Source organism: Geospiza fortis, unplaced genomic scaffold (genome assembly GCF_000277835.1).
Source record: "Geospiza fortis unplaced genomic scaffold, GeoFor_1.0 scaffold373, whole genome shotgun sequence".
Taxonomy (NCBI): domain Eukaryota; kingdom Metazoa; phylum Chordata; class Aves; order Passeriformes; family Thraupidae; genus Geospiza; species Geospiza fortis.
The window spans coordinates 260,215-287,243 of NW_005054518.1; the positions used below are offsets into that span (position 1 = coordinate 260,215).

Genomic DNA, 27,029 nt, shown 5'->3' on the forward strand with positions numbered 1-27,029 from the left:
CTTGGAGAGACCAGCAGAGCAGAGTTTCCCCCCTTGGATGACATGGTTAACTAACATTGATTTATGTGCTCCAAACCCAGAACATTCCATGGAAGTTAGATAAACCACACACAAATTGCAAGTAATGCTGGAAGGGTCTATAGAGCCTCTGTGTAGTTCTGGACAGAAATATTTATTGCATTTGGCGTGGAAGCTGCAGTCTGGGAGCACTGGGCAAAGAACACAACTGGGTGAGCACTGCAGCACCAGGCAGCAAGCAAATTCCATCTTTTCCTTTCCCAATAAATTATTCACAAAGGTGAACAGCTGTCACGCTGACATTTCAGATCTGAAATATAGTTAAGAGCAAGTTATAACTAAGGCAAAGAAAATGAATGTCAGAAAGTTTTTGTTTTTTTCATATTTCAGATAAGCTCTTTAGCCCTGGGGTTAATCAGAGCTCAGGAGCTCTGCTCCCAGTCCAACTTCTTCCCTGAAAAAAGTCTCTTTGTGCAGCCTGGGTGTAAACATGCACAGTAAGAATATTTGTACTAAACGTAATTTAATGGGGCACACCTTTAATTAATTGCCCAGGGTAATCCAAATACAGTGGTCCTTCACAGAATATTTATCTTCCTTTATTAAACAACACCAATTATCTTTTACCTTTTACCTTCACAAGTGGTCCCAGCCCAGGGCTCTGTACTGCAGCCACAGAATCAGAGAATCCCAGAATGGTTTGGGTTGGGAAGGGACCTCAAAGCCCACCCAGTGCCACCCCTGCCATGGCAGGGACACCTTCCTCTATCCCAGGCTGCTCCAAGCCCCATCCAGCCTGGCCTTGGACACTGCCAGGGATGCAGGGCCTCCCCACCCTCCCAGGGAACAATTTATCCCAATATCTAACCCAAATCCCTCCTCTGCTGGTTTAAAACCACTCCCATTCTTGTCCATGTAAAAAATCACTCCCCTCTGTTTTGTAAGCCCCCTTTAGGCACTGGAAGGGGCTCTAAGATATTCCTGGAGTCCTCTCCAGGCTGAACAGCCCCAGCTCTCCCAGCCTGGCTCCATGGGAAGACTTTATGAATACACACAATAGCTGCTTCAAAAGGTAAAATATTTCAAGTACAGGAGGCTGAGCTGGCCACCAGTGCCTCTGGGTAAAAACTGTTCTTTCCACAGCCAGCATAATTTCTCTTCTTTCCTCTCTCTGCAGAGCAGTTAAATATTTAACAAATTTAAGCATTTTATGTTCTCAAGCAGGAGCACAGAAAGTTTTATCTCGCCCACAGCCACAAAACACGAGACCCAAGAGCATCCCCCAAAAGGCCTCAGCTCTCACATCAAGAGGAATTAAAAGGCAGGAGAGAGAGAGAATCAGCCCTGGGGTTTCTCCACAGCTCCTCCATACGTGCCCAAATCCCCAAGACAAGACTGAAGGCACATCCCAGGGAAGTTTATTTTGCATCAATTCCACAGGCACTGGAAGCTCCACACACCCCCACACAAACAGGATGTAGCTCCTGATGGAAATCTGGTTTGTAATCAAAATCTTGATTGCTTCATTTGTGGGGAGAGGGAAGGTGGATCAGAAACATAAACACACACAGAAATGATACAGCTCTGGATTCCAGGTTCAAATAGGAGCCCACACAGATTATATTCCCAGAACAAGGAGCAGCCAGAACATCCCCAGCCACGTTCTGGGACACAACCAGACACCTGCAGCTGCACACTGCTTACTAAAAATTAAACCCTGCACCATTTATCTGCCTGCCAGCAGATGTTTACCAAGTACTGGGACTGCCTTTCCTTCCCTTGACCCAAAAAGAGAAGTTATATTTAGAATCTGGGTTTTTATTTCACAGACTCCATGAGGTGCCATGGCCTGTCAGCACTTCAAACCAGACCAGCAGAGCTCACAGCCCATGCTGGGTTTACTGGGCTCATGGTGCAGCTGCCAGGAGAAATGGGATGTGAAAGAGATTATGGCAGGAGCATTAAAACAAAATTTCCTTTGAGCTGTATGGACAGACATGGCCAGGCAGTCAGGAACAGGAGCAGTGTCAGTGCTATGGATAAATGAAGCATTCAAGGAGCGAAGGTTTCACAGAACCATGGGATGGTTTGGGTTGGAAAAGACCTTAAAGCCCATCTCATTCCAACCTCCTGCCATGGGCAGGGACACCTTCCACCAGACCAGGCTGCTCAAAGCCCCAGTTTCAGTTCCACCAGAACAGAATCCAGTTAAACCATTCCTTCAGACATTCCATGTGCAGGGCTGAGTGTTGGTGTTGGGTTTGTCTCCTTTCCCCAGCCAAGCAACAAGAGCCCAAAATACATCTGGAAGCACCAGGGGAAGAAGAGGCTCTGTTGGATCCCTCAGAAACTGCTGTGTTACAGCAGCACCAGGGTGTGTCCAGCCCTCACACACCAGGGACTGTCCCCCAGCCACACTCTTCCAGGTTATACTTGGAAAGGTTATCCTCAGTGTAATCTTTTCCAGGTTATCCTCATTAGAACCTCGGAAAGGTTATTCTCAGTGTAATCTTTTCCAGGTTATACTCAATATAATCTTTTCCAGGTTATCCTCATTAAAACCTTTTCCAGGTTATCCTCATTCTAACCTTTTCCAGGTTATCCTCATTAGAACCTTTTCCAGGTTATCCTCATTCTAACCTTTTCCAGGTTATACTCATTCTAACCTTTTCCAGGTTATCCTCATTAGAACCTTTTCCAGGTTATCCTCAATATAACCTTTTCCAGGTTATCCTCATTCTAACCTTTTCCAGGTTATACTCACCCATTTGTTCCACAATCTCAGGTGGGAAAACTCGTGAAGCAAAAGCTCTTCGGAAAATATCAGAGAATTCTTTATCCAGGCCTCCAATGCCCATCTTCTCAAAATTCCAGTCAGGGTTGATGATTGACTGCCTGTTCTCCTTGGTCTTTGATTTACCTGCAAAAGCCAAGAAATGGTTTCAAACACACAGTCCAGCAGAAGTGCAGCACACACAGGAACAGCTCTGCAGGTCAGACCCCATCCCACAAACTCTGTGCTCAATTTCAAACATTGGCCAGGAGGACACAAGGACAGGACACCAGGGACCCAGCTTGGTAAATGATCCCCAGCCTTCCCACTGCTCACATCAGGGGTTTCTCCAGCCAGGTGTTGTTCCTATGTATTAAAGAATCCACAGATTCACCCTGGAACCACATAACCTCAGCACCCAGCCCATGTGGCTGCTGCCAGAACCAGTGTCCACCCTGTTCCAGGCCAGCTGGGATGATGCAGGTTTGTCCTGCATCCTCCTCAGTCCTGCCTTTCCCAGTGCCAGCTGTTCTCCCCTGTGCAGCAGCAGCTCCACACTGGAACCCTTGTTCCTCTTCTCTCTTCCTCCCACACCCTCTGACAGACAAATGGACCTGCAGGTGCTGCAGTTTGGTTGTACCTTCAGTACAGGTACAGAATGATGGATGCTCTGCTTTGTTCATATCCCTCCAGAACAAGATGTGATCATTCTTAGCAGCCAAGTTTAACAGCTCCTAACAACAGGAACACACCGCAAGATGGGTGCAGCATTCATTGCCTTGATCCTGCTGTCACATTCACATTCTCTGGAAAAATCCCTTTGCCCAGGATTTTTCTCCTGGGAAGCTGAGAAGCCTCAGAGAAAAAGGAAAATAATTCTTATCTCATTTGCTTCTCCTGTGTTGTGCTCATGTGTGGAATGTGTTTGGAGATTGTTTCATTGGATTCTGGTGTGAATTGTTTTGATTCAATGGCCAATCAGGGCCAAGCTGTGTCAGGACTCTGGAGAGAGTCACAAGTTTTCATTATTATCTTTTTAGCATTCTGTAAGTATCCTTTCTGTATTCTTTAGTATAGCATAGTTTAGTATTCTTTGATATAATACAGTATCATAAAGTAATGATTGTTTCATTGTTAATGACTGAATCATTGTTTTGATTCAACGGCCAATCAGGGCCAAGTTGTGTCGGGACTCTGGAGAGAGTCACAAGTTTTCATTATTATCTTTTTAGCATTCTGTAAGTATCCTTTCTGTATTCATTAGTATAGTTTAGTATAATATTCTTTGATATAATATAGGATCATAAAGTAATAAATTAGCCCTCTGAGAACATGAAGTCACATTCATCATTCCTTCCTGCAAATACAATAATCCTGCCTGGGATCTGGGCCCTCTACAGCCACCAGTTTTACCCAGGTCAGGAGAGCTCTTCCTCCCACACATCACTGACAGTTCTCTGCACTGAATCTCCCCTGCCATTTCCTGCCTCCAGTCCCTGAGCTCAGCCAGAGCCAGCCTGGGCACCTCATTGCTCCAGCCTTTTCCCAGCTTATTCAATAACTACAATGAGCAGCAAAGAGATTCCCACTGAACTCCACTGCCATCAGCCATTTCCTCCTTCCCTTTCATCACTCACTGACTCATGCAAGGACCTTCTCTCCCACAGATCTCTGTTTTGATTCTTTCCTAAGGAACTTTGACAAAGAACTTTGCTGGAGGAGCTTTGACAATCAGCCCATGTCAGCCCTGCTGCCAGAGTTCTCTGATTGCTGTAGGATCATGAGGCAGGACTGCCCTTAGACAAGACAGGCTGGCCTTTCCCAGTGCATCACCCTTTTATTCTAATTTAATGCCTTATTACAGTTTCTGTTGATTTTTTCTGTACAGACCTCAGGTTCTAAATCTGCACCTCTCCAAACCTTCTCCAGAACCCCTTGGAAAGCAGCAGCACACTCACCACTCAGTCCCCAGATACTGGAGCAATCTGCAGCAAAGTCACACAGAACAATTCCTTTACTACTCAGAAGAACTAAGGCCAGTCCTGATAAACCCTCACAGTTCATTGTCTGCTCCACAATCTCTTCCCAGACCCCTGAGCACAGGTCTGCAGCCCTTCAACCACCTCCTTTCCCTGCTGCTGCTCAGCCACTGGCATCACAGAGCTTCCCACCCCTCTGCAGGGGAGATGGGGAGTACTCAGAGTGTTCAGGAAGCAGAAAACAGGCACAGATGCTCCTGGAAGGATGCTGGCAAACCCATGTAGTCTCAACTTAGGTTTATTCAAGCCTATAAACAAGCACTGACACTTTTATCAGTCAGATCAACCTTCAACGTGGCTTTCAGCACCCTCAGCTACCAGGGAAACACTCAGAGATCCGACAATCCAGAGAAAAAGCAAAGAGCTGCCAAATATCCTTAATTACTGCAGAAATGGGATGTTTCCTTAGACTTGCACACTGCTTTAAGGGTTGGCCCTTAATGGTTTTCCCAATGGGGGCCATTCCCACCCTAGAACATCACAGAGATCACAGAGTCCAGGTGGCTTTGGGTTGGAAGAGATTTAAAACCCATCCAGTGCCACCCCCTGCCATGGCAGGGACATTTTCCATTATCTCAGGTGGCTCCAAGTCCCATCCAGCCTGGCCTTGGGCACTGCCAGGGATTCAGGGACACCCACAGCTGCTCTGGGCACCCTGTGCCAGGGGCTCCCCACCCTCACAGGGAACAGTTCCTAATTCCCAATATCCCATCCTAGCAAACAACCAGTGTGCATTTTGCTGCTCTGTTCCACAAGCTCTTCTAAGAGTTATTTCAAGTTGAGCCAGATAATGAATGAGCAGCAAGAGTCCAGGAAGTACAGGAAACAGCAGCTCCGTGTGAGCTCAACCAGACTCTTTAATCCTGGTCTAAACACATCTGGAATCAATATTTCAATTCCAAGGGTAGCAAAACAAACAAACAGGAACGTGCCTCTGGGTCAGATGCCAGGGACAGCACTTGGGACACAGAGCACCTACAGCCCTGTAGGGAGATCCACAGTTCCCCTGTGTTTATTATCCCAGTGCTGCACTCCAGCTTTTAGGTCAGACCCTCAGCCAGGGCTGTTCCTGCTCCCACAGAGCTTGGCCTACACTCCCCCCTTCTGGCTGCACCTCAGCACAGGAAAATTCGTGCAGATTGGATTAAAACCTCTTCCAGTGGTTTCATAACACAATTTTATGCTAAACAGAACAAACAGAATTGGCTTTTTAAAAAATTACTACAATTCTTCTCTATTGAAATAATGCAGGCCCTTTATTGAAGGCAGAGCTCAGTGACACTCACTTCACTTTCATCTCCTCTCTCACAATTTAATTATTCAGAACTTTACAATTCCCCAGAGACCAACACAGCACATTAAGCAGCTCTGCCTCAGATCAATGAGGAGATTAAATGAAGTACCAATTTGACAGAAGTAAATTGAGGCACAAGAAGCTCTTTTGTCTTGTCTGAAGACAACGAAACAGAATCCTGGGGAAGGGACCCTATTCCCAGTGCAGCAGCTCTCCCACACGTGCCAAGAGGGAGATGCCAGGGCATTTTATGGCTCTGAATATTAACCAGGTACAATCCCCTGCTGAAATAACCCTCAGTGAACAGGGTTATTTCACAGCAGAGTGAAACCTGAATGGGTGTGATCCCACAGTCACAGGTGGGAGCTCACTGCCCTGCCCCTGCAAGTTCCATTTGGTGCTATTAACAGCTGTACCCTCGTTAGGATGCTTAATTACAGCCATCTGCAGCCCACAGAGCTGTGTTAGTGTCATATTCACATTTTCTGAAAAAATCCCTTTGCCCAGGATTTTTCTCCTGGGAAGCCTCAGAGAAAAATGAAAACAATAATTATTTCATTTGCTTCTCCTGTGTTTTGCTCATGTGGAATGTGTTTGGAGATTGTTTACCAAAGGTGATTTTTAAATTGGATTCTGGTTTGAGTTGTTTTCACTCTTTGGCCAATCAGGGCCAAGCTGTGTTGGGACTCTGGAAAGAGTCACAAATTTTCATTATTATCTTTTTAGCCTTCTGTAAGTATCCTTTCTGTATTCTTTAGTATAGTTTAGTATACCATTATTATATTATATTATATCATATCATATCATATCATATCATATTTCTTTAATTATATTTCTTTAATTATCTTATTCTTTAATAAATTAGCCTTTAGTATAGTATAGTTTAGTTTAGTGTTCTTTAATATAATATAGTATCATAAAATAATAAATTAACCTTCTGAGAACATGGAGTCAGATTCATCATTCCTCCCTGCCATGAGGGTCCCCACAAATACAATAATTTAGGGTTTCAGCACAGGCTGAGTGCTCAGCCCAAAATTCTGCTGAGGTGCAAGGTGTGGTTACACAACAGCCTCACACCCTCCCACTGCCTGCACTGACTGTGGCACAAAAAGCAGCTGCAGGACACAAAGTCCCAGCCCCAAATGTGGCCCCAAGTGTGGCCCCAAATGTGGCCCTTCAGGGCAGCATCAAACCTCAGCCCCTGCCACAGGCTCCTGCAGTGCTGGATGAGCTGAATTCTCCTTTCCTCAGTGGCTGCTCCCCTCAGAGGGTTTATTCCTGTACCAAGTACTCCCAGCACTGAGCACTTCCAGCCAAGCAGAGCTGTGCTTTGCAGCAAAAATAAACCTCATGGCTCCCTGAGCAGCCTGCAGCTGCCACTCCTGATCTGTGCAACAGCAGCAGCAAAAGGAGGAGTGGCCCTAGCTCATGGATTCTGGGAGGAAGGAACAAAACAGGGAAGAAAAACAAGAAAAAATTAAAATTAAAGTGTGTGTTTGGCCTTGAATCACAGCCAGGGAGGGATCTGCAGCTGAAGCCTGGAAAGAGTCACCCACCTTGTACCATTGGTAAGCCAAAGGAAGAGCTAAAGGAAGAGCAGGTGTCCCTGGTGCCCAGGAAACGCCCCAGCCCCAGGGCACACAGAGCCACTGCAGGGAAGGGCCCAGGTCCCACCACTCCCACTGGTGCCTCTATGGAACACTCCAGATCCAGCCCAACCCCTGCAGCAGTTTCTCTCTAAAGGAATGTGTGGAGGACACACCAATTATTCCCCACTTTCTTCGATGGCCAAGTGTGATATTGCACACAGGGATTTGAAACTCTCTCTTTAAATCAGTTCCCAGTTGTGTGAATAAACTCCTGGAAGTAGTTCCACACAACCCCCAGTGCTGTTCTGCAGCTCCTTCCAAAGAGCAGGACTTTGACATTTTGACCACACATTTTAAAAGCTCTTTATTTCCCAATCCTTTCTCCTTTAATTAAATTTAATGGGAGAGCTGTTGGCTTGTTACTGTCCCTGAAAACATCATTCTCTGATGAAATAAATATTAAAATATTAAATAAAATATTAAAATAAAAGAAAAGAAAATATAAAATATTTCAAACAGCTGCTGCCTCTGGATCTACTGGTCCATTTGGCCTTGCTAATCTCAGCCTAGGAGTGAAGACAAACAACAGCCTGGAGGCAATGAAGTCTCCCTGGCCTGAAAAGCAGCAGACCTCAAGCATTATTTCTCTGTGGGTGCAGGAACTCACCAATCAGATTGAGAGAGGAGTTCTCAGCTTTCTCAAAGGCAACTTGGCTGTTTCCAAGAACCAAACCAACCTCTATCTGCAAAGGGAAGGGAAAGAAATAATTACATTAATTACCATTAGACTCAGCTTCAGATTGTTCCAGGTATCTCCAAGAACTTCTCAGAAGGCAGGAAAAAGCAGCAAAATCTCCACTTCCTGAGAAGAATGAAAAATACCAACTGCTCCTCTAAAACAAACAGCACTGCATGGAGAAGCTCATCAGGTACAACAACCTGGCTTTTAGAAGTTCCTGGTTTAGTTCAAACCCAACTATTTTATTTCAGCAAGTAAAGGAGAAAATAAAATCATGTCCTTTCTACAGAAGGAAAAATCAAAACTGGACATATCTGGAAGACAAAAAACTCAAGAGAGGCTGTTTCCATGAATTAGTACCTAAAACCCAAAATTCCTGTATCCTCCCCAGCTCTGCAGTTTAGTGGAGGCTGCACTGAACTGCAGACAAGGCTCTTTGTCTCTCTGACACACAGATGAGGCAGATGTGTGACTTCTCCAAAGGTAGGTCACCCAAACTGCCCTTGGTGGCATTGTCTGGTAGGACTTGCAGCTCTGCAGTCCCCAAGGAATGCACAGGAGTTCCTGGGAGCCCACCTTCTGCTTTTTGCTTGTTCCAGACTCCCCTTTGAGAATGCTGGGGTCCATGGCTTCCATGTCCTTCACCAACAACCCAAACAGCTTGTCATTAAAGCTGAACACCAGCTGTGGAAAGGGAAAACAAATCTCATTAAAAAAAAAGTTTAAAACGATTTTGACAAGACTAGTAAGATTTGAAGGGAGAGAGGCCTGAAGACTGAGTTAAACACCCAGCAGCTCCCTGTAAAGCTCTGGATTCACAGGAATCCCTGCAAAACTCTCAGTCTGGAGTGCTGACCATGTGCTTTCCCTGCCCCAATATCAGAGTAACAGACCTAAAGTCACAGAACACAAAGTCAGCTGGAGAAGCTCAAAGAAAAATCCTCCTTCCAAGAAAATCATCTATTCCCCCCTCCCCTTCTCCCCAGCTCAGTGTTCTGTATCATCTGATGACATTTCCCTCTCACTTCAATAATTGCTGCTAGTCATGGAGAACAATTTAGCTCAAAACTTTCCGATATTTTCCATTTCAGCTTGACAAGGACACTCCAGGAACAGTGCTAATGAGAGACAGAACGAGTGTAATGAAAAGGAGAGTCCATCCCACAGAAAAGCAGGCTGGGTCTGCAGCCTTGCCTCCCTTTCCTTGAGTTTGTATTTCCAACTGGCATAAGATTCACACTCTGCAAGGTGTAAATGCTATGAGAGACCAACCTTGACCTGTTTTGAGAGCAAGGCAAAGCAGAGACAGTCACACAGGGCTGTGCAGGGGCTGAAGTCCCTCTGCTGCAGACCCCTGCAGGCTCAATTACAGGGACATCAGCTTTCCAAGCTGCCCAAGTAATATATTTCATCCCTGTTTCTCTCCTGAAGTCCCCAGAGCAGCAATAAATCATGGAATCCCAGAACAGTTCAGGCTGGAAAGGACCCTAAAGCTCATCCAGTGCCACCCCTGCCATAGCAGGGACACTTTCCACCACACCAGGCTGCTCCAAGCCCTGTCCAGCCTGGCCTGGGACACTTCCAGAATAATAAAATACATTGCACTTGGGAGGTGCCACTGAGAACGAATTAAACCTGGTGGTTTTCTTGATCTTATACAGAAGGAGGCAAAAGTGACTTCCTAAAATACTCCACGAGTTGCTATGCTCACATCCAACCAGGCACAACACAGAGAGACCCAAACTCTCCCAAGCCCTGGGATTTTCCTCACAGATTTAGGATAGGGCAGATTCTAAACTCCTCTGCCTATGCTCTCTGTGAAAGTCACAAAGGTTTTACTGTTCATAAAGACATCCTTGTGCAGGCTGGCCTAGAACAGAGACTGGACAGAGCTGAAGAATAAAGCAGGGATTTATTAAAAGGACTCAATGGATCCACCTTGGGCAGCACAGGAGCCCAGCCAGGGCTACAGCCCAGGTGAACCCAAAATGGACCACGGGGTAATGGGGTCTCTCAATTCTATAAGCTCTGCTCCATTTACAATTGGAGCTAATTATCCAATTAACAGCTCCAGCCCATGAAGTCCCATCCTTGTTTTTCTCTCTTCAGCCCACGGTGTTTGTGCTCTTGGGCTGAGATTTGGATCATTTGTCTTTGGTCCCCAGCTAGAGAAGGAATTGTTTTGTCTCCCTACTCTGTGCAGAGAGGTCACCATCCCCTGATATGAAGCCCAGACCCACCCACTAAAGCAGCACAGAACCTGAAGAATAGATAAGCCAAAACCTGAGGCATCCCTTCAAACAAGGAACAATTCCTGCCCCTCACCCAGCCTTTGCAGAGCTCTTGGTACCCTCAGATGGTCCCTCAAAGCCCCAGAACACAGCTCACCTGCTGGCCCACAGAGAAGGCCTGGCTGTTGAACTGCTGGATGAACTCTGCAGCCATCTTGTCTGTGTCATAGGGGTTGGAGTCAATGTTCTTCTTCTGCAGGAAGTCAATCTCGATGGTCATGGTGCCAATGCACTGCTTGGTCTTGTCAAAAGTGTATAAGGAAACTGAAAAAAACACAAGAAACAGCACATTTAAGGACAGCAAGGTCCCCCCAGTGTATTAAATATGTTTGGCAACACACACTCTTCCCTTGAGAATTTCACTTGGTAAAACTGAATATATTATTTCTGCTAGAGACCCGTATTTCTCTTAACCCATGTTCAACTAAAAGGTTAAAAATACAGTAAAATTGCTACTGAAAAGTCCCATTTTTCACTGAAAATGCCTGCATTGCTCTAAAAACTCTTAATAAACCTTTAAAACAGCTCAAACATCACACAGACTTTGGGGGATGAGGACAATGAAAGCAAATCAAGATGTGCTATGGTCCCACATGGCTGTATCTCCACCCAAGGGTTTGGACACATCTCCAAGAAGCCCAAAAGCAGCTTTAAGTGTTGCCTTGCCCAAAGGCAGTGACAAGAGGCCATCACTGGGTTTCTGTGACAAGGTTGCTGAGCTGTTCTCCAGATGAGGCAGCAGAAAGTGAATTACTGCACATTCAAATGCAGCAATGCAATCTGTCAGCCCAAAACAAAGCACACCCCTGACACTGAGGAAACAGCCTCCACCCTAGAGGTGCCCTTGGGCCCACACTGACATTTCCAGGTTCCCTTCAGTGATGCAGAATCCCCTGGACAGAAAGCCAAGGGGCAGGGAAGGCACTGCACAGCCACTGCCACCCTGATCCCACAGGCACAGCACATGGGAAACAAGAGCCCACTCAAGGTGGAAAGAGGATGAAGAGGACGAAGAGGATGGAAAGGAAAGAGCAGCACAACCCACAGCTCCAGGGACTGCCCACATGGGTGCCCCAAGAGCAGGACAAACAGGCAGGCCCAGCAATGCAGAAAGCAGCCCAATGATTCTCCAGAAGAGTGAGGAACATTAAAGGTTTGCTTTGAATCTGGAGAGCAAAGAGCAGCAAGGATGAAGTAGGAGGAGGGGAATGTGGGAAAGGCTCTTCACTCCATCTGTGATTTCCTGTCCAGCCCCTGGCAGCAGAATGGCTCCAGAACAAACCTGCAGCTGCTGAGGCTGATGGCCAAACAAGCCCCCAGGATTGTTCACTTGAAGGGAACAAGGAGAGCCTGTCCCTGCTGAAGGTGTGACCAGAACACACAGCACACCCCAAACATCCTCCCTGGGAGGAGCTGCCACAGACAGATCTTCAGCAAATAGGGATAAAGATGAAAACACCACTCCTGATCTGCTGCACTGAGTTCTTTCAAAAGCAGCAGGGTGATCACTTTGGGCCTGCAAGCAAACACCAGGAGCTCCTGTCACCTTACAGGTCACCTCTGAGCAGTTTCCTTCTCCTTGCTGAACCTCATGGCTCTGTCAAATAAAAGTTTCTGGAATATCAGTCCCTGGATTTGGTCACATCATGAGGTGTCAGCAGCCCTTACAGCCAGGACTGAGTGCTGAGGGGATGCAGCAAACCCAGCAGAGCACAGCACCAGCTCCAAGAGCCTGAAATGTCCCAGAGAGAGGCTGGGAATGTAGCAGGGACCTCCTGGCTCTGGGAAGGCAGCAGGAACCTCCCTGGGATGGGAAGGCACAGCCTGCCCTGGCTCCAGCTGGGCATCTCTGCTGGGAACACAGGAGCTGGTGCAGCTGGAGTGCACAGAAGGCAGGACAGACACATCCATCAGGGCACTGTGCCTTCCCACCAGGAAAATCACTCACCTGGAAAACCTTTACTGCATCATCAGGGGCTCAGCAGGACTCATCACTGCTCCACAGAGCTGTGGGCTGCATTTACACTGACATTTAAAACACAGCTTCCACATTATCAGGGGACCAGGACAAAGCAGGAGCCCTGGGAAATCACTGGCTTTGTGAACACTTCTCCCTACCTGCAGAATGTTTTTACAAATCCCTTCCACCCAGCACGGAGTCAGATGACATTTAGTCACTGTGCACAGAATCACTGCATTATTTTGTTAACACAGGCTCCCACGTAGCTGGGAGGTTTTACAGCAAAGCCCAGGACAAGGACAGTCACAAACTGCTCTGAGAGCTGATCACACAGAATATCAGTGCTTCTTTCCCCAAAAGACCTGAGAACTGAAAAGCATTGAAAGTGAGTTGGCACATGATCAGCCAAACAAGGGTGAGAAACGAACTAATTTATGAATTAATTTTCCCCTGTTATAGGTTCTTCTTCAGTTAAAACAAGACCAGCAGGCAAAAAAATCACAGATTAACAGAACCATCAGATTGGAAAAGGCCACCAGGATCAACTATCAACCCAGCACCAGCACCATGGTCAGCACTAAATGATGTCCTCAAGTGCCACATCCACCAGTTCTTCAAACACTTCCAGGGATGGTGACTCCACCACTGTCCTGGGCAGCCTGTTCCAAGCCTTTACAACCCATTCTGTGAAGAAATTCTCCTTAATATCCAACCTACACCTCCTCTGGCACAACCTGAGACTGTTTCCTTTCATCCTGTCCCTTTTCTCCTGGGAGAAGAGACCAAGCTCCTTTCCAGGTCACTGTACGGAGCAGGAAGGTCTCCCCAAGGTTCAAATCCTCATCTGTGGGACATCCAGAGAGGCAGAGACACCCACTCCAGCTGTCCCACAAACACATCTGAGTATGATCTGTGCTCATGCAGCTGCTGAGACCAAAGGAGCTGGGAAAACAACCAACCAGGAGGGAGCTGCCCCAGGAGCACCTCACACCCACAGTGTCTGAGGCTGGAAATGGGGATGTGAATTCTATCACCACCTGTCAGAGGTGGGGCAGGTATCTTCTGTTCATTGGGCAGTTTTCTTTATCTCTCCCACAACCCATCCTCCCTCCAGGAGATCTCTGCTGTTCATGCGCCATTAATTACTAATTATCTGCTGTCCATGGCCAGTGAGTGTCCCTGCATGGCTGATCCAATTCCATCATCCCATGGGGAGATGCTGCGCCCAGGGGAGGAGCCAAGCATTCCTACCTGGATCCAATCTGAGCCTGGAGCAGCACAGCAGCCTTTGCCCCCTGCATTGCCAGAGGAGCAGCTTTCTGCTGCCCTGCATTGCCAGAGGGAGCCCAGGCCCATCTGCAGCAGCCCTGGAGCTGCAGAGGAAAACTCCCCCCTTGTGCAGGATCCCTGCTGCAGCAGCAGCACAGCTGGCACTGCAGGAGGGCTGAGCCCCCATGGGATGGGGCTGTGCCACCCCCTGACACACAGGGGGCAGGGACTGCTCTGACTCTGGCAGTGACTTGGATTGTATTTGTATTTTTAATTTTCTTAGTAAAGAACTGTTATTCCTACTCCCATATTTTTGTCTGAGAGCCCCTTAATTTCAAAATTATAATTCTGAGGGAGGGGGTTTGCAATTTCCATATCAAGGGAGGCTCCTGCCTTCCTTAGCAGACACCTGGCTTTTCAAACCAAGCCACAGAGCCACAGCACTGCTCAGGCCCAGCCCTCCTCATCCTCACAGAGGATGCAGCCACCAGCTCTGCCCACAGTCCCAAAGGAGGGAATTCCTTGAACCACTGTGAGCTACTCCAGAGGCAAAGCCCCTTGAACAGTGACCTCCAGTGCAGGATCCCAGCAAGGCAGAGGAGGAGCTGCCCTCCCCAGGAGCACAGAGGTGACTCCTGATGGTCCAAAGAACAAATGTGATCCATTACCTGGACCTGCTGTAGCAAAGAACACAGAGATCCTCCTGGAACAACTCTGCCAGGAGTCTGCTCAGCATTCCAGCAGCTGCACCTGAAGCTGACAGTGATCCAGGCAAAGGGAATAGTGATACACAGCACAAAGCAACAAAAGAGCTAATTGCTCTCCTCCAAACATTCACCAAGGCTTGCAAGGCTCAAGGAAGACTTAAAATAGGAACAGAGATTCACCTCAGCCCTTCACCTTGCTGCAGAATATTGTGGTCAGTTACTGGTGCAAACATCAGAGCTGCTCCCAAAGCTCAGCACTGCAGGGCACACTGCTGCTCCTGCAACTAAAACATCTCCATCCATTCCACTGCTGGTGCCAAGAAATTCCCCAAGGACAAGAGCTGCCCTCTGTTAGTGGGAGTGTTCTCCAGAGACCCAGAACAGGCTATCCAGGCCATGTTCAATGTTCATATCTGCATGTGGATGCTGACATCCCACACAGAGCCAGGCTGAGATACCAGCAGGTATCTGGAGAAACTGCCAAAACAGCCTGCCCAGGTCTGGAAAACATTAAAAGCAGAAAAGCTGCAGAGAGGAGAGCAGCTCCTTCACTAACAAGGAGCTGAGCCCCCATGGGATGGGGCTCTGGAGAAGGACTGGAACTCTGTGAGTTCCCAGTTCAGTTTCCCTTCAGGATGGAAACATGAATTCAGCTTTATGAACACATCCCAATTGCTCTGACTGACTCACCATCGATCTCCTGCCCAATGGAAAGGCCGGCCCATTTTCTCTGAAAAATAAGAGAAAAAGGTCAGAACACCTGTCCTGCAGAGCACCTGGCCCTCAGAACAAACACCTGTCCTGCAGAACAGCTGCCCTCTCAAAGGCAGCCTCCTCACCCAAAGGAGCAGGATCCCCCAGAGAACCTTCAGCAGCAGAAAAAAGGGGCAGAATGGAATATCCCAAAGACCCCCAAATTAACAGGAAACAAGTCAAAAACATTGAATAATCTCTCCAAATAATTCTTGTGACCTCAGAAGGTTGTTCTGTCCAACCTCCTTCATGTTGCTGGTCTCCCCACCATGCTGGAGGCAGAAGTTGCGGCGCTGGATGGGGCTTTTTGTCCTTCTGCTCATTTCCTACCAAAGCCCAGGTTCTGAGCATCCACAGGTACCAGAATGGCTGTTACACACCCCATGAGCATTTGAAAAGCTTGTTCTAATGTGCTCCAAGGTACAATATTACCTGAACCAAGAGAACCAATAAAAATGAAACTGTTCAAATCCTTAGGTCCCTTGGATATTCCTTTAGAGAGGCTTGTGCTGCATGGAACTGCAGAAGTGGGAAATGGTTCACGAATTATGTGACACAAAAAATCTATAACCTTTACAATTCCAACAGTTCTGGCTTGATGACTGCAAAGTTGTGGCTTTCCCAGTGGCTGCTGCAGTGTGTTCTCAGCCCTCATCACAGGCTGTGCCATGTTTACAACCCCTCAGGTAACAAATAGAGGCACCAGGCACAGGTAGGGGTCATTACAAACAGCTCTGGGGAGATCACATTGGAAAAGCTGTAGTTTATGGTCATTTGTGTTTGCCTTTTTGTCTGGGAGAAGGAACACAATGACTTTGCTTAAAAAGTGAACATTTCTCCCTTTACACCCTCTCCAATATCCACAGAATATCCTGAGTGGGAAGGGACCACAAAGGATCATCCAGTGCAGCTCCTGCCCTGCCCAGACACCCCAACAATGCCACCCTGGGCATCCCTGGGAGTGATGCCCAAACCCTCCTGGAGCTCTGGCACCATTCCCTGGGGAGCCTGGGCAGTGCCCAGCACCCTCTGGGGGAAGGTTTGTCAAGATCTTCTCTGTGGATTTTCTTCTTCTTCAACCTCCACCATGCCCACCTGGCTGGTTTCTGCTAAAGGTTTATCATCACTGCACAGCAATTTGTGTTTTAGGCTCTCAGGATACAAAATTTGTCACAACTTTCAGTGTTAGGAGTCAAGATTACCACAGAATAAAGGTGGTCAAGAGCTCCATGTGAATAGTGAGTGTACAACAAAGAGATGTTCTGGAGGCCTCAGAGCACAGACACCCCTGAACAGGAGCAGTAAACACACAGTGGGTGTCAGACTGACTGCAACTATCCGAGGCTCTGGGAAATACTGGGAATTTTAAAATTAAAACCCAGTATCAGGAATGGCCAATGCTCAGAAGGCTGAAACAGCTCTGCTGTGGAATCAGGCTGAGGGAATGGGCATTGTTCAGCCTGGAGGAGGCTCTGGGGGATCTCATTGTGGCCTTTCAATACTTAAAGTGGGCTTAAATCCTTTCAAGGGAACAGGCTTTTTAGTAGGGACTGTAGCAAAAAGAAAAAGGGGAAGTGGCTTTCAGCTAAAAGAGGGTGAATGAAAATGGTAAAACCCTGCTCAGAGAGGTTCCAGGGAACATTCAAGGTCATACTGGACAAGGGCTGCAGACAAAGTGGCCTGGTGGGAAATGTCCCTGTTCTGACAGCCTTTAAAGGCCCCTTCCAACCCCAAGAGCTCTGTAACCCTACACACCAAGCACTCACCTCCCAGAGGCTGCAGCACTCCCTGCACAGCCCCTTCTCCAAGGGGAGCACCAGGCCTCCCCCCTTGGCTCCACAACACTCAAACATCAACCCCAGAGCTGAGAGCACTGAGCTGACCAGCACCAACATCTCCTGCTGGGCACTGTGGGCATCACAAACCACAAAGCACAGCCAGACACTGGTGAATATAACATCCCCCAGCCACTCATTGGGACAGACCCAGTTCCAGCAGCACATCAAAAGGCAAAATGTCATCTGGGGGCTTGTGCCAAGATGTGCTGAGAAAAAAAAAATCTGCTGTGTTTGCAGCACAGAGCAGAGAGTGGCAAGGAGATATTAAAGTACTGAAACAGAGACCACAACTGCTGCAGGTTCATGGGATGAGACTCAGTGTGAGCAGTAAAAAGCTACAAGCTTCATTTTTCAATTTAGAAATTAATTATATTCATTATTTATTCTAACCATCATTTAACATCTGATGATGACTTAATTAAGAAAGAGGAGACAAAGGGGTTTGGGGTTTTTTTTATGGATTTCATTGCACTTTTCATCTAAAAATACTAATAATGACTGAATGTGGTCAATAAAACTTCCAGCAGGTCTTAAAAATGAAAAACACAGCAAAGAAACCCTTTAAAGCTAAGGGAAAATGGGGAACAATAAAGATTCACAAGGAAGGGAAGATATTGCTTAGGCTTTTCCTTTTCAAATAGGTTCTTTCTGGTGGATTTTTAAAAGGTTAAATTACACATTTTCCAGTATCTTTATCCCACCATGCACTAAAAATATATCAAAGCCACATAAGCACAGTCACTTCACTTGCAGCATGAGCATCCTTGAACTTTTGCTGGCAGAAATCAAATTTGCAGCACACATTTATTCCAATTAGAGAACTTATCATCAATCCTGATCGTAAAAAAGAGATTTTGCTTATGGTGTAGCAGAGTAGAAAGTCCAACCATGCCATACCTGGGGCAAGCTGAAGGCAATGCTGCCAGGGACAACGGAGGGGTGAGTTCTCAGAGTGAAGATGTACTTGTGGTTGGGAGAGGTCTTCACCACAACATGCCTGGAAGAGAGATCAGTATTTTATTTTGATGTGTACCAGAAAGGTTCTGCATTGCTCACAGGGCTGTGGGAGCTCAAAAGGAACACCCAGCTTACCTCTAGGGTTACACAGGAAAACCAAAAGCACTGACACAGACACACAGCAGGGTGACAGAGCCCACCACCCTCACTGGTACAATGTGATCTCAAAGCCCAACTGCAAGACTTTGCACCAAAAATCAATATTTACATCCTGTCACTGTCATATTTTCTGGAAAAATCCCCTTGCCCAGGATCTTCTCCTGGGAAGCTGAGAAGCCTCAGAGAAAAATGTAAATAATAATTATCTGATTGCTGCTCCTGTGTTTGGCTGCTTTGGAATGTGGCTGGAGATTGTTTACCAACAGGTGCTTGTTTGATTGGTTTCATGTGAATTGTTTTTACTTAATGACCAATCACCATCAGCTGTGTCAGACTCTGAGGAGTCAGTCACCAGTGTTTATTATTCATTCTTGTTAAGCCTTCTGTCTGTATTCTTCTCTTTCTTTTGTATAGTTTTAGTAATATAATATAATATAATATAATATAATATAATATAATATAATATAATATATTACATAATATATAATTTATAATATAATATATAATATATAATAAGATAAAATATAATATATAATATAAACTATTATAAAGTAATGTATTATATATTATATTACATAATATATAATTTATAATATAATATATAGCAGAATAGAACAGAATAATATATAATATAGTAATATATATAATACAATACAATACAATCAGCCTTCTGAGAACACAGAGTCAGATCCTCATCTCTCACCTCGTCCTGGGGACCTCACAAACACCACAACATCCCCCCAGTAGCCCTTTACTTCAGGATTGCACTGTCCAAATGAGAGAGAACCAAACCACAACCACAAACACCACAGCTAAAAATCAACACAGGTTTCACATCTCAAGCACTAACACCAGAGCACCAATATTTTACCCCATACAAACACCCCCCCAGCAGTGATGCCAACAAGAAGTAGATGCATAGCCCATACAGGGATCTGAGTGTATTGTTTAGAAATTTGATAGTAGAAAAAAATGGGAGGAATTTCTGCACAAAAAGTAAAATCACACAGACCCTGGGGCTGTTCCTCCTGGCACAAATGACCAGCTGAACTTGAATTCATCTGTGTGGCTGGAAAAACAGCACCAGTGCTGGAAAGTGGCCCTGAGGGTGCTGATGGATAGCAGGTGAACAGAAGCTGATGTGTGCCCAGGTGGGCAAAAAGGCCAAGGGCACCTGGCCTGTACCACAAACAGAGTGGCCAGCAGACCCAGGGCAGGACTGTCCCCTGTGCCAGGCACTGGTGTGTCAGGATAAATCAGACTCCATTTTCTTCATGGTGGGAAAAGCTCCCTCTTTATTCACACAGTTGGTTTTTATCCAGTTTTACAGACCCTGTGGGTGACTCCAGTTGGTCAGGAGCTTTCTTGGCATTTACTTTATTGGTTAGAAACAAGCTGTCATTCTGTACTGATTGGTCACTCAAACCCCTGGGGTGTACATGCAGAAAAAGTTGTTTATAAGAGATAGTTTTAATTTTTCTATCTAACAGTATAAAACCACTTTATACAGGTGCTACTGTTTTTCACCCAGAAACAGATTGATATGCTAATGAACTGCTCACACCAGGATTCCTTGCACATGGGAACTTGCAAAATGCTACCTTGACAAGACCAGCCACTGATTTTAGAAGAGCTGGCTTGATTTTATGAGGCCTTTCTTTATAATTTTTTTTACCTTACTGTAACACTGGTGATGCCACACCTCGAGGACTTGGGTCAGTTCTGGCTCCTCACTGCCAGGAAGACCTTGAGGGGTTGAAATGCGTCCAAGGAATGGAGATGGGGAAGAGTCTGGAGCACCAGGGGTGGCTGAGGGAGCTGGTGGGGCTCAGCCTGGACATTCTCACTCTCCACAACTCCCTGGCAGGAGGAGGCAGCCAGGATAGGAGGGGGGTTGGCCTCTGCTCCCACGGAACAGGGACAGGATGAGAGGAAATGGCCTCAAGATGTGCCAGGGGAGCTTTGGATTGAACTTGAGGAAGAACATCATGGAAGGGGCTGCCCGGGGAGGTCTGGAGTCCCCATCCCTGGAGGTGTCCAAGGAACACTCAGTGCTCTGAGCTGGGGACAAGGTGGGCACTGGGCACAGGTGGAATTCAGTGATCTGGGAGACCTCTTCCTCTGTGATTCCATCACAGAACAGTTATAAAACCAGAGCAGCCAGGAGCAGACACAGCAGCAGCCATGGCATGTGTCTGTCTGTCTGTCACACTCAGAATTGAAGCTGTCAGCAACAAAGATCCTCAAAAGCTGCTTACAGCTTCCTCAGACTGTGCCTGATAGCTCTTATCATGTGACAGGCAGACAGCTGGCTGGCATGAGAAAGCAAAACCAAAGGAGGCTGGGATTTGTGTGCTCTGGTAGCAGGGTGATGCTGGAATCAGGACTCACCTCATCTTCCTCTCACAGCTGCTGGCACTGTGAGCACGTTTGGGGTACCAAGGCACCATCTCCATGGGATTTCATGGGAGGAAGGGCAGGATGAGCTGTGCTGGCAGCCAAGGTGCTCGCTCCTGGCCCTCCTCCCTCCCTGCAGCCCACGTTTTCCATGCACATATGCTCCCTGTATTCCATTTGCACATGCCCAGCCAATCCAGCACCATCCAAGGGAGGATCTGCACTGGCTCCATCCTGTGTGCAACAACAGCTCCAGCCACACCACAGGAAGGAGCACACGGCCCTTGGAGACAAGAGGAAATGCAACTCAAACTGGGAGCTGCGGCAGCACAAACTGGGAGCTGTGGCAGCCCAAACTGGGAGCCATGGCAGCCCAAACTATAAAATAAATAAAATAAAATAAAGCCCAAAAATAAATGCATTTTCCTACACTGATGTTCACAAGGAAGGAGCTCAGAGAGCTCATGCATTCACAAAGGGGAAATCTCAAACCTATTAAGAGCTTCTGGTCATGGAAGCCCAAACTGGGAGCTGTGGCAGCCCAAACTGGGAGCCATGGCAGCCCAAACTATAAAATAAATAAAATAAAATAAAGCCCAAAAATAAATGCATTTTCCTACACTGATGTTCACAAGGAAGGAGCTCAGAGAGCTCATGGATTCACAAAGGGGAAATCTCAAACCTATTAAGAGCTTCTGGTTATACACAAACAAAAGGAACAACAAATCACCAGGGCCAGACAGCTCCCAGAGCTCTCCCAGGAGGAATTGCTGCTCTGTTCTGTGTGTAAATCCTGTCAGGTCCAACCCATGTGCTGCCAGCTCTCAGGAAGAGCTCCAGGAAACTGGGCCGAGGAAACTGCTGGGCAGTTTTCTGGCCTGGCTGAGCAAACCAAGAGAAAATGCAGCAGACATGAATTAACCTGTGAGTGCATCAGAATTTCTGGTGCTGAAGCACGAGCAGGGCTTCTGTGAGGGAGAGGATGACTCAGGTATCCATGAGGAGGTGCCAGCAGGGATCTCATCCCATGCAGGGCATGTTTGGAAACCCACAGCAATCATTCAGCAAGGGCTCCTCAGAAAACTAAACTGGCCTAGGAGGGGTGGGCTTCCCATGTGAAAGGGAACAAGAAGCTCTCAACAGGAACAAAAACCTGCCCTGACTGCTGTCCCTCAGCCTGGCTGTGCTCAGAATTGGTTTCTCTCTCTAAACTGCACTCAAGGTAGAAGCAGGATACAGGAGCTGAAGATGCTGCCACTCCCCAAAGCATCACACAGCACACACTGTGTGTGCATGGCCTGGTGTGAACTCATCCCTGACTCATCCCTGCCCAGCTCAGGAGTGCAGGAAGTGAAGCATGGGAAGATCATCAGCAGCACCCTGGGTTTAAAGCATCTCCTTGATCCAAGGGCAAACCCCAGCTCTACAGCCCCAGCTGCAAACAGAGCAGAACCTTTGTGGAGGTACCACCAAAAACCCTCCTGAGAAGGCAACATGGTGAGGGACCTGAGACAGGGGATCTGCAGCAGGGCTGGCCCAGGGATCTAATGTGACCGTGTTCACAGGGGTTCTTGGATGAGGGAAGAGACGAGGATCTGACTCCATGTTTCAGAAGGCTTGATTTATTATTTTATGATATATATTACATTAAAACTATACTAAAAGAATAGAAGAAAGGATTTCATTAGAAGGCTAGCTAAGAATAGAATAATAAGGACTGATAACAAAGGTTTGTGGCTTGGCTCTCTGTCTCAGCCAGCTGGGCTGTGATTGACCATTAATTAGAAACAACCAACATGGGCCAATCAAAGATCCACCTGTTGCATTCCACAGCAGCAGATAATCAATGTTTACATTTTGTTCCTGAGGCCTCTCAGCTTCTCAAGAAGAAAAATCCGAAGGAAAGGATTTTCCATAAAAGATGTCTGCGACAATCTAAAGCCAGGGATGGCTCCAGGGATCTGCAGCCAAGGATCTACAGCAGGGCTGCCTCATGGGGATCTGCAGCCAGGGATGGCCCCAGGGATCTGCAATGCAGCACCAGCTGCAGCAGTGCCAACGCCAGGAGCTGCCCGTGCTCCCTCTGACACTGAGCAGCCATCTGCAGCATCTGCTCCTGACCAAACACACTGCTGGTGTGGGAGCACCACTGCTAGAAATAAACAGCTCCCAGGGGCACAGGAACAGCCAGAATCACATCCAGCCTGCTGAGGCAGCACATCCCAGGGCACTGCTCCCTGCATGCTGCCACAAATGCCAGGGGAGAAAGTTCTGGAAGCAAAAGGAGCACAGCCGGCTGCAGGGCTGGCAGCTGGGTCCCTGCAGGACATCCATTCTGGAGGAAATTAAAGTTTTTATAATGCATGAGGTACAATGCTCAGTTCAGGTATTTTTGTAACTCAATTAAGTTGGAAAAAAATCAACCTGGGGGAAACCATACTTTGAAAAGACCAGGAGACTTTTCTGCCCAAGCAGACACTTTTGCCTGCTTCTGACTCCAAAAGTTCTGCTGGTTTAGCGGGTGGCTTTGCTTGGTTTTGGCATTTTGTACTGCAGTTGGGCTCATGAAATCACAGCTCAGTTCATCCCTCCAGAGCCATGAGAGGTGCCAGGGCAGCAGAGCTGGCTGACAGCACAGACAGGCTGAACACATCCCTGCATTGCAGCTCAGCACTGCTGAGCTCTCCACCCTTAGCAGGGCTCACCTGGGGCAGGTATTTTATATAAAGGTGGGCAAATCATTCAGTATCTCCTTTATCATATCATTCAGTATCCCCTTTATCATTTTTCCCATTTTGCAAACCCAAGCCCTGGTGCTGCACATGATATTCCCTTTCAGCTGAAATTAATGACTTCTGTCTACAACCTACCTACTGAAATCTGTCAGAGCTTCCCTAAAGCTGTAGCAAAGCAAAGAATCTGAGTATGTGAATTGGCTTCTTGCAATCCAAAAGCCTTCTGTGTGGGCTGAGCTGAACAATGCAGGTGTTTTCCACCTAACAGAAGTAAACCCCAGAGCTGGGTTCCATCAGCCACCCCAAAACTGCAATTAAAGAATCCAGCTTGTGGTGCCCACACTCTGGCTGCTTCTCCCTTTTGTTGTTGTGCATGAAAACCCTGAGAAAAGAGAGTTCTCCTGGCTCTGCTCTGCACTCCCATATGATGTGAAAGTGAGAGGATGCCCCAAGTAACACAATAAAATGATAAAAACGTTTTTGAAATAGTTCAAATATTCTCACTGTGTAACAGGAACAACAGCAAAACCAAAACAAACAAAAATTATCACAAGAAGTACTTCATTAAATAATTATTCTATTAGTTAAGCAGATGCAGTTCCCAACAAAGAAATACTTTGGAGAAACAGTCACCCTTCTTCCAGTATCTGCCATTTCCAGAAAGAGCCACACTGAAAGTTCTGATCTCTAAAGACACACAAGTTTTGTTAATCAAACTGCTGTGCTCACCTTTCCAAACCTGAAATGTCATTCCCCCTCCACACAAATTCTGAAAACAATTCCTTTTTGGTTAAAAGCTGAAAGAGCAACAGTGCACACTTACTGCCCAGACTGGAAGTCCTTCTCATTCACCACAGCACAGTTGGTTAAGGACAGCTCATCAGTGGGACACCTCGCTGCTTGCATAGGCTGCAAGAGAGGAGTAAATATAAATAAAATTGATTGGAGAAAATATCAAATAAAATTCTATTTTTCCTTTACCAAGCCAAGCCTCAAGACTTCTGCAAAAGCACAAAACAGATCTCCTGAGTCCTGGCACACTCTCAGAGCCCACTGGTACCAACAAGCCCTTCTCCCAGGTTCCTCCAAACATTTCACATGTCACAGGTGTTTGTATCCCAAAGCTCTGCATTTTGGGACTATTATGTACTTTGTATTTTCTACCCTACCTATACAAATACTTTAAAATTAGCTGGGAGAAAGCCTGCAAGGCAAACCCTGTTAACTTGCAGGTGAACCCTGGCACTGAGGCAGGAGCAATCAGCATTCCCTGGAAGGTGTTTCTTGCACAGGGCACTGGGATTTTCTGGAAGCTGCTAAGGAAAGCAGCCTGGAGCCAGAGGAGCTCCCTACAACCCTGTCTCAGTGCTGGGCTGGGTCACAGAGCCCATGTGGGGAGGAAGGGAGGGATAAAGATGTGACCTTCCCTCTTCCCTGAGCACAACCCAAAAAACTGGAATTTCAGCATGTCCATTCTGCATAAACCCCTTCACCCAGTGCAGTGAGAGTCCACAGGAAGGTTTGACCTCAGCCAGCTGCTATCCAACCCCACAATCCCTTTGTATGACTTCTCAAAAGAAATATCACATGTGAGTATTTTCCACTCTATAGGAAACATCCCAGATCCATAACACACAGAAGAAAATTAGGTAAAATAGTTAATTCCAGCCTATTACTATGAAAAAATTACTGCAACAAATTTTGTGGGGGAGTCCTCCCCCTCTTTTTATTCTCTAATGTCAGAGGACCAATCCTTTTCCAGGAGTATCTGCTTGTTTTTGTTCTTTCCACTGTTACTCATCAATCAGCAATTAAAAACTGAAATAAGTTTTTAATTTGTCAGTTTTAATTTTGCCTGCCCAAGCTGCCCATCCCCATCATGAGGCAGGATGGAGCATGGGGGGAGCACACAGAGGGATCTCAGCCCCATCCTACACCCTCACCCCACCTGCTCCTGCAGAATTATACCACAAAACAAGGGCTGAACGATGAAAATTGTGATCAAAATGCCTCCAGAAGTGGAGAAAGGGATGGGAAAGGCAGGATGTTTCTGTCATTAGAAGACATTTCATTTGGGGAAAAGCTGAACTTGCTCCCCAAGGTGTCATTTGCAGAATCAAAGCACAGCGACCTCTGTCAGATACAAATTTGCAGGCAGTGCAACAGAAACTATCTGACAGCCTCAACCTATTGCTAAAAGTAATTCAGGAGGGATTTTCTCTTAAACCACCCTTAAATCCCAGCAGCAAGCACAGGAAATGCACTGATCCCAACACACACATCTAAATCATTTCCCAGGAGTTCCTGCCCTGCTCAGCCTTCCTCCCCCCCAGCCCCTCTGGGACAAGAATCAGAGAAATTTCCCCCCAGAAATTCCCCCCAGCCTGCTCTAAAGTTCAGATCAACTTTTATGGCACAATGAGATTTGTCTCAAGTACTTGCTATTTAGAAAAGGACCAACTCATTACTTTTACTAAATAATGCTCAATTGCCCTTGACATATGTGACAACCAAAAAAGATTCCATTTTCAGGCCTGAAGCAGATTTATCTATCTGAATGCTGAGTGTAATAAAAGACTCAAATGTTCTTGTAATAAAATATATGACATCAGTGGATTTATGAGATACACAGCCTGTGTGCTGAGGCCTCTTGGCTTGGGGCACTTCACAGCAAACATTCACCATTTCATCACTTCTCCCTTCTGCGGGGCACAGTTTTGTGAAGGACATGCCCTGATAAAACGCATTACAGAGGATATTTCTGGAGAAATATCCCCTGTATCCCAGCTCCTCTGGACATGGAGCTCCTGGATTAAATCTTTTTACAGCACTAGTCCTCGAGTGCATTTTTAATCCTCAGTGACAAACTGCACCCAGCCAAGCTGCTGCTCCTGTCTGCACTGGGAACAGAATCACAGAATCACAGAACCACGAACCACAGAATCCCAGAATCCCAGAACAATGAGGTTGGAAGAGGCCTCTAAGATCAAGTCCATCCTACATCCTAACACTTCAAGTAGACTACAGCACCCAGTGCCATGTCCAGTCTTTCTTTAAACACATCCAGAGATGGTGATTCTACCACCTCCCTGGAAAGAGCATCCCAGTACTTTATTATTCTTTTGGTGAAAAATTTCTTCCTAATATCCAACCTATACCTTCCCTGATGTAGCTGGAGCCTGTGTCCTCTGTTTCTGTCAGACACCAACCCCACCTGTCTGCAGCCTCCCTTCAGGAAGGTGTAGAGAGCAATAAGGCCACCTCTGAGCCTCCTCTTCTCCAGGTATTGCTCTGGTTTATGCAAAGAGAAGACTCCAAGGACAGCACAGTCCTGAGGAGGTGACTGCACACTGCTAAAGCATTGCCAGCATCCACCATCCAGCATCAGCCAGGCAGCACCTGCTATTAAACCCAGACCTGTTCCAGCATTTCTTCTGATTGCCAGGAGGAAAACAAGACCATATGAGGCACTGATAAATCTCACTGTGAGAGACAAATATGAAGGATT

General features: G+C 46.7%; 1 protein-coding gene across 1 annotated transcript in view; it reads right to left on the reverse strand.

The window, feature by feature from the left end:
- NSF (N-ethylmaleimide sensitive factor, vesicle fusing ATPase) overlaps nucleotides 1-24,428 on the reverse strand; it is a 57,593-nt gene extending 33,165 nt beyond the window's left edge. Inside the window, exons 1-7 of the mRNA XM_031063618.1 lie at nucleotides 24,345-24,428; nucleotides 18,171-18,270; nucleotides 15,373-15,412; nucleotides 10,844-11,010; nucleotides 9,032-9,139; nucleotides 8,384-8,459; nucleotides 2,783-2,938 (exon numbers count right to left, since the gene is read on the reverse strand). Of these exons, the coding sequence (XP_030919478.1) occupies nucleotides 2,783-2,938; nucleotides 8,384-8,459; nucleotides 9,032-9,139; nucleotides 10,844-11,010; nucleotides 15,373-15,412; nucleotides 18,171-18,270; nucleotides 24,345-24,427 (730 nt within the window). The 5' untranslated portion in view covers nucleotide 24,428. The remainder of the gene's footprint in view (nucleotides 1-2,782; nucleotides 2,939-8,383; nucleotides 8,460-9,031; nucleotides 9,140-10,843; nucleotides 11,011-15,372; nucleotides 15,413-18,170; nucleotides 18,271-24,344) is intronic.
- Nucleotides 24,429-27,029: the final 2,601 nt, after the last annotated feature.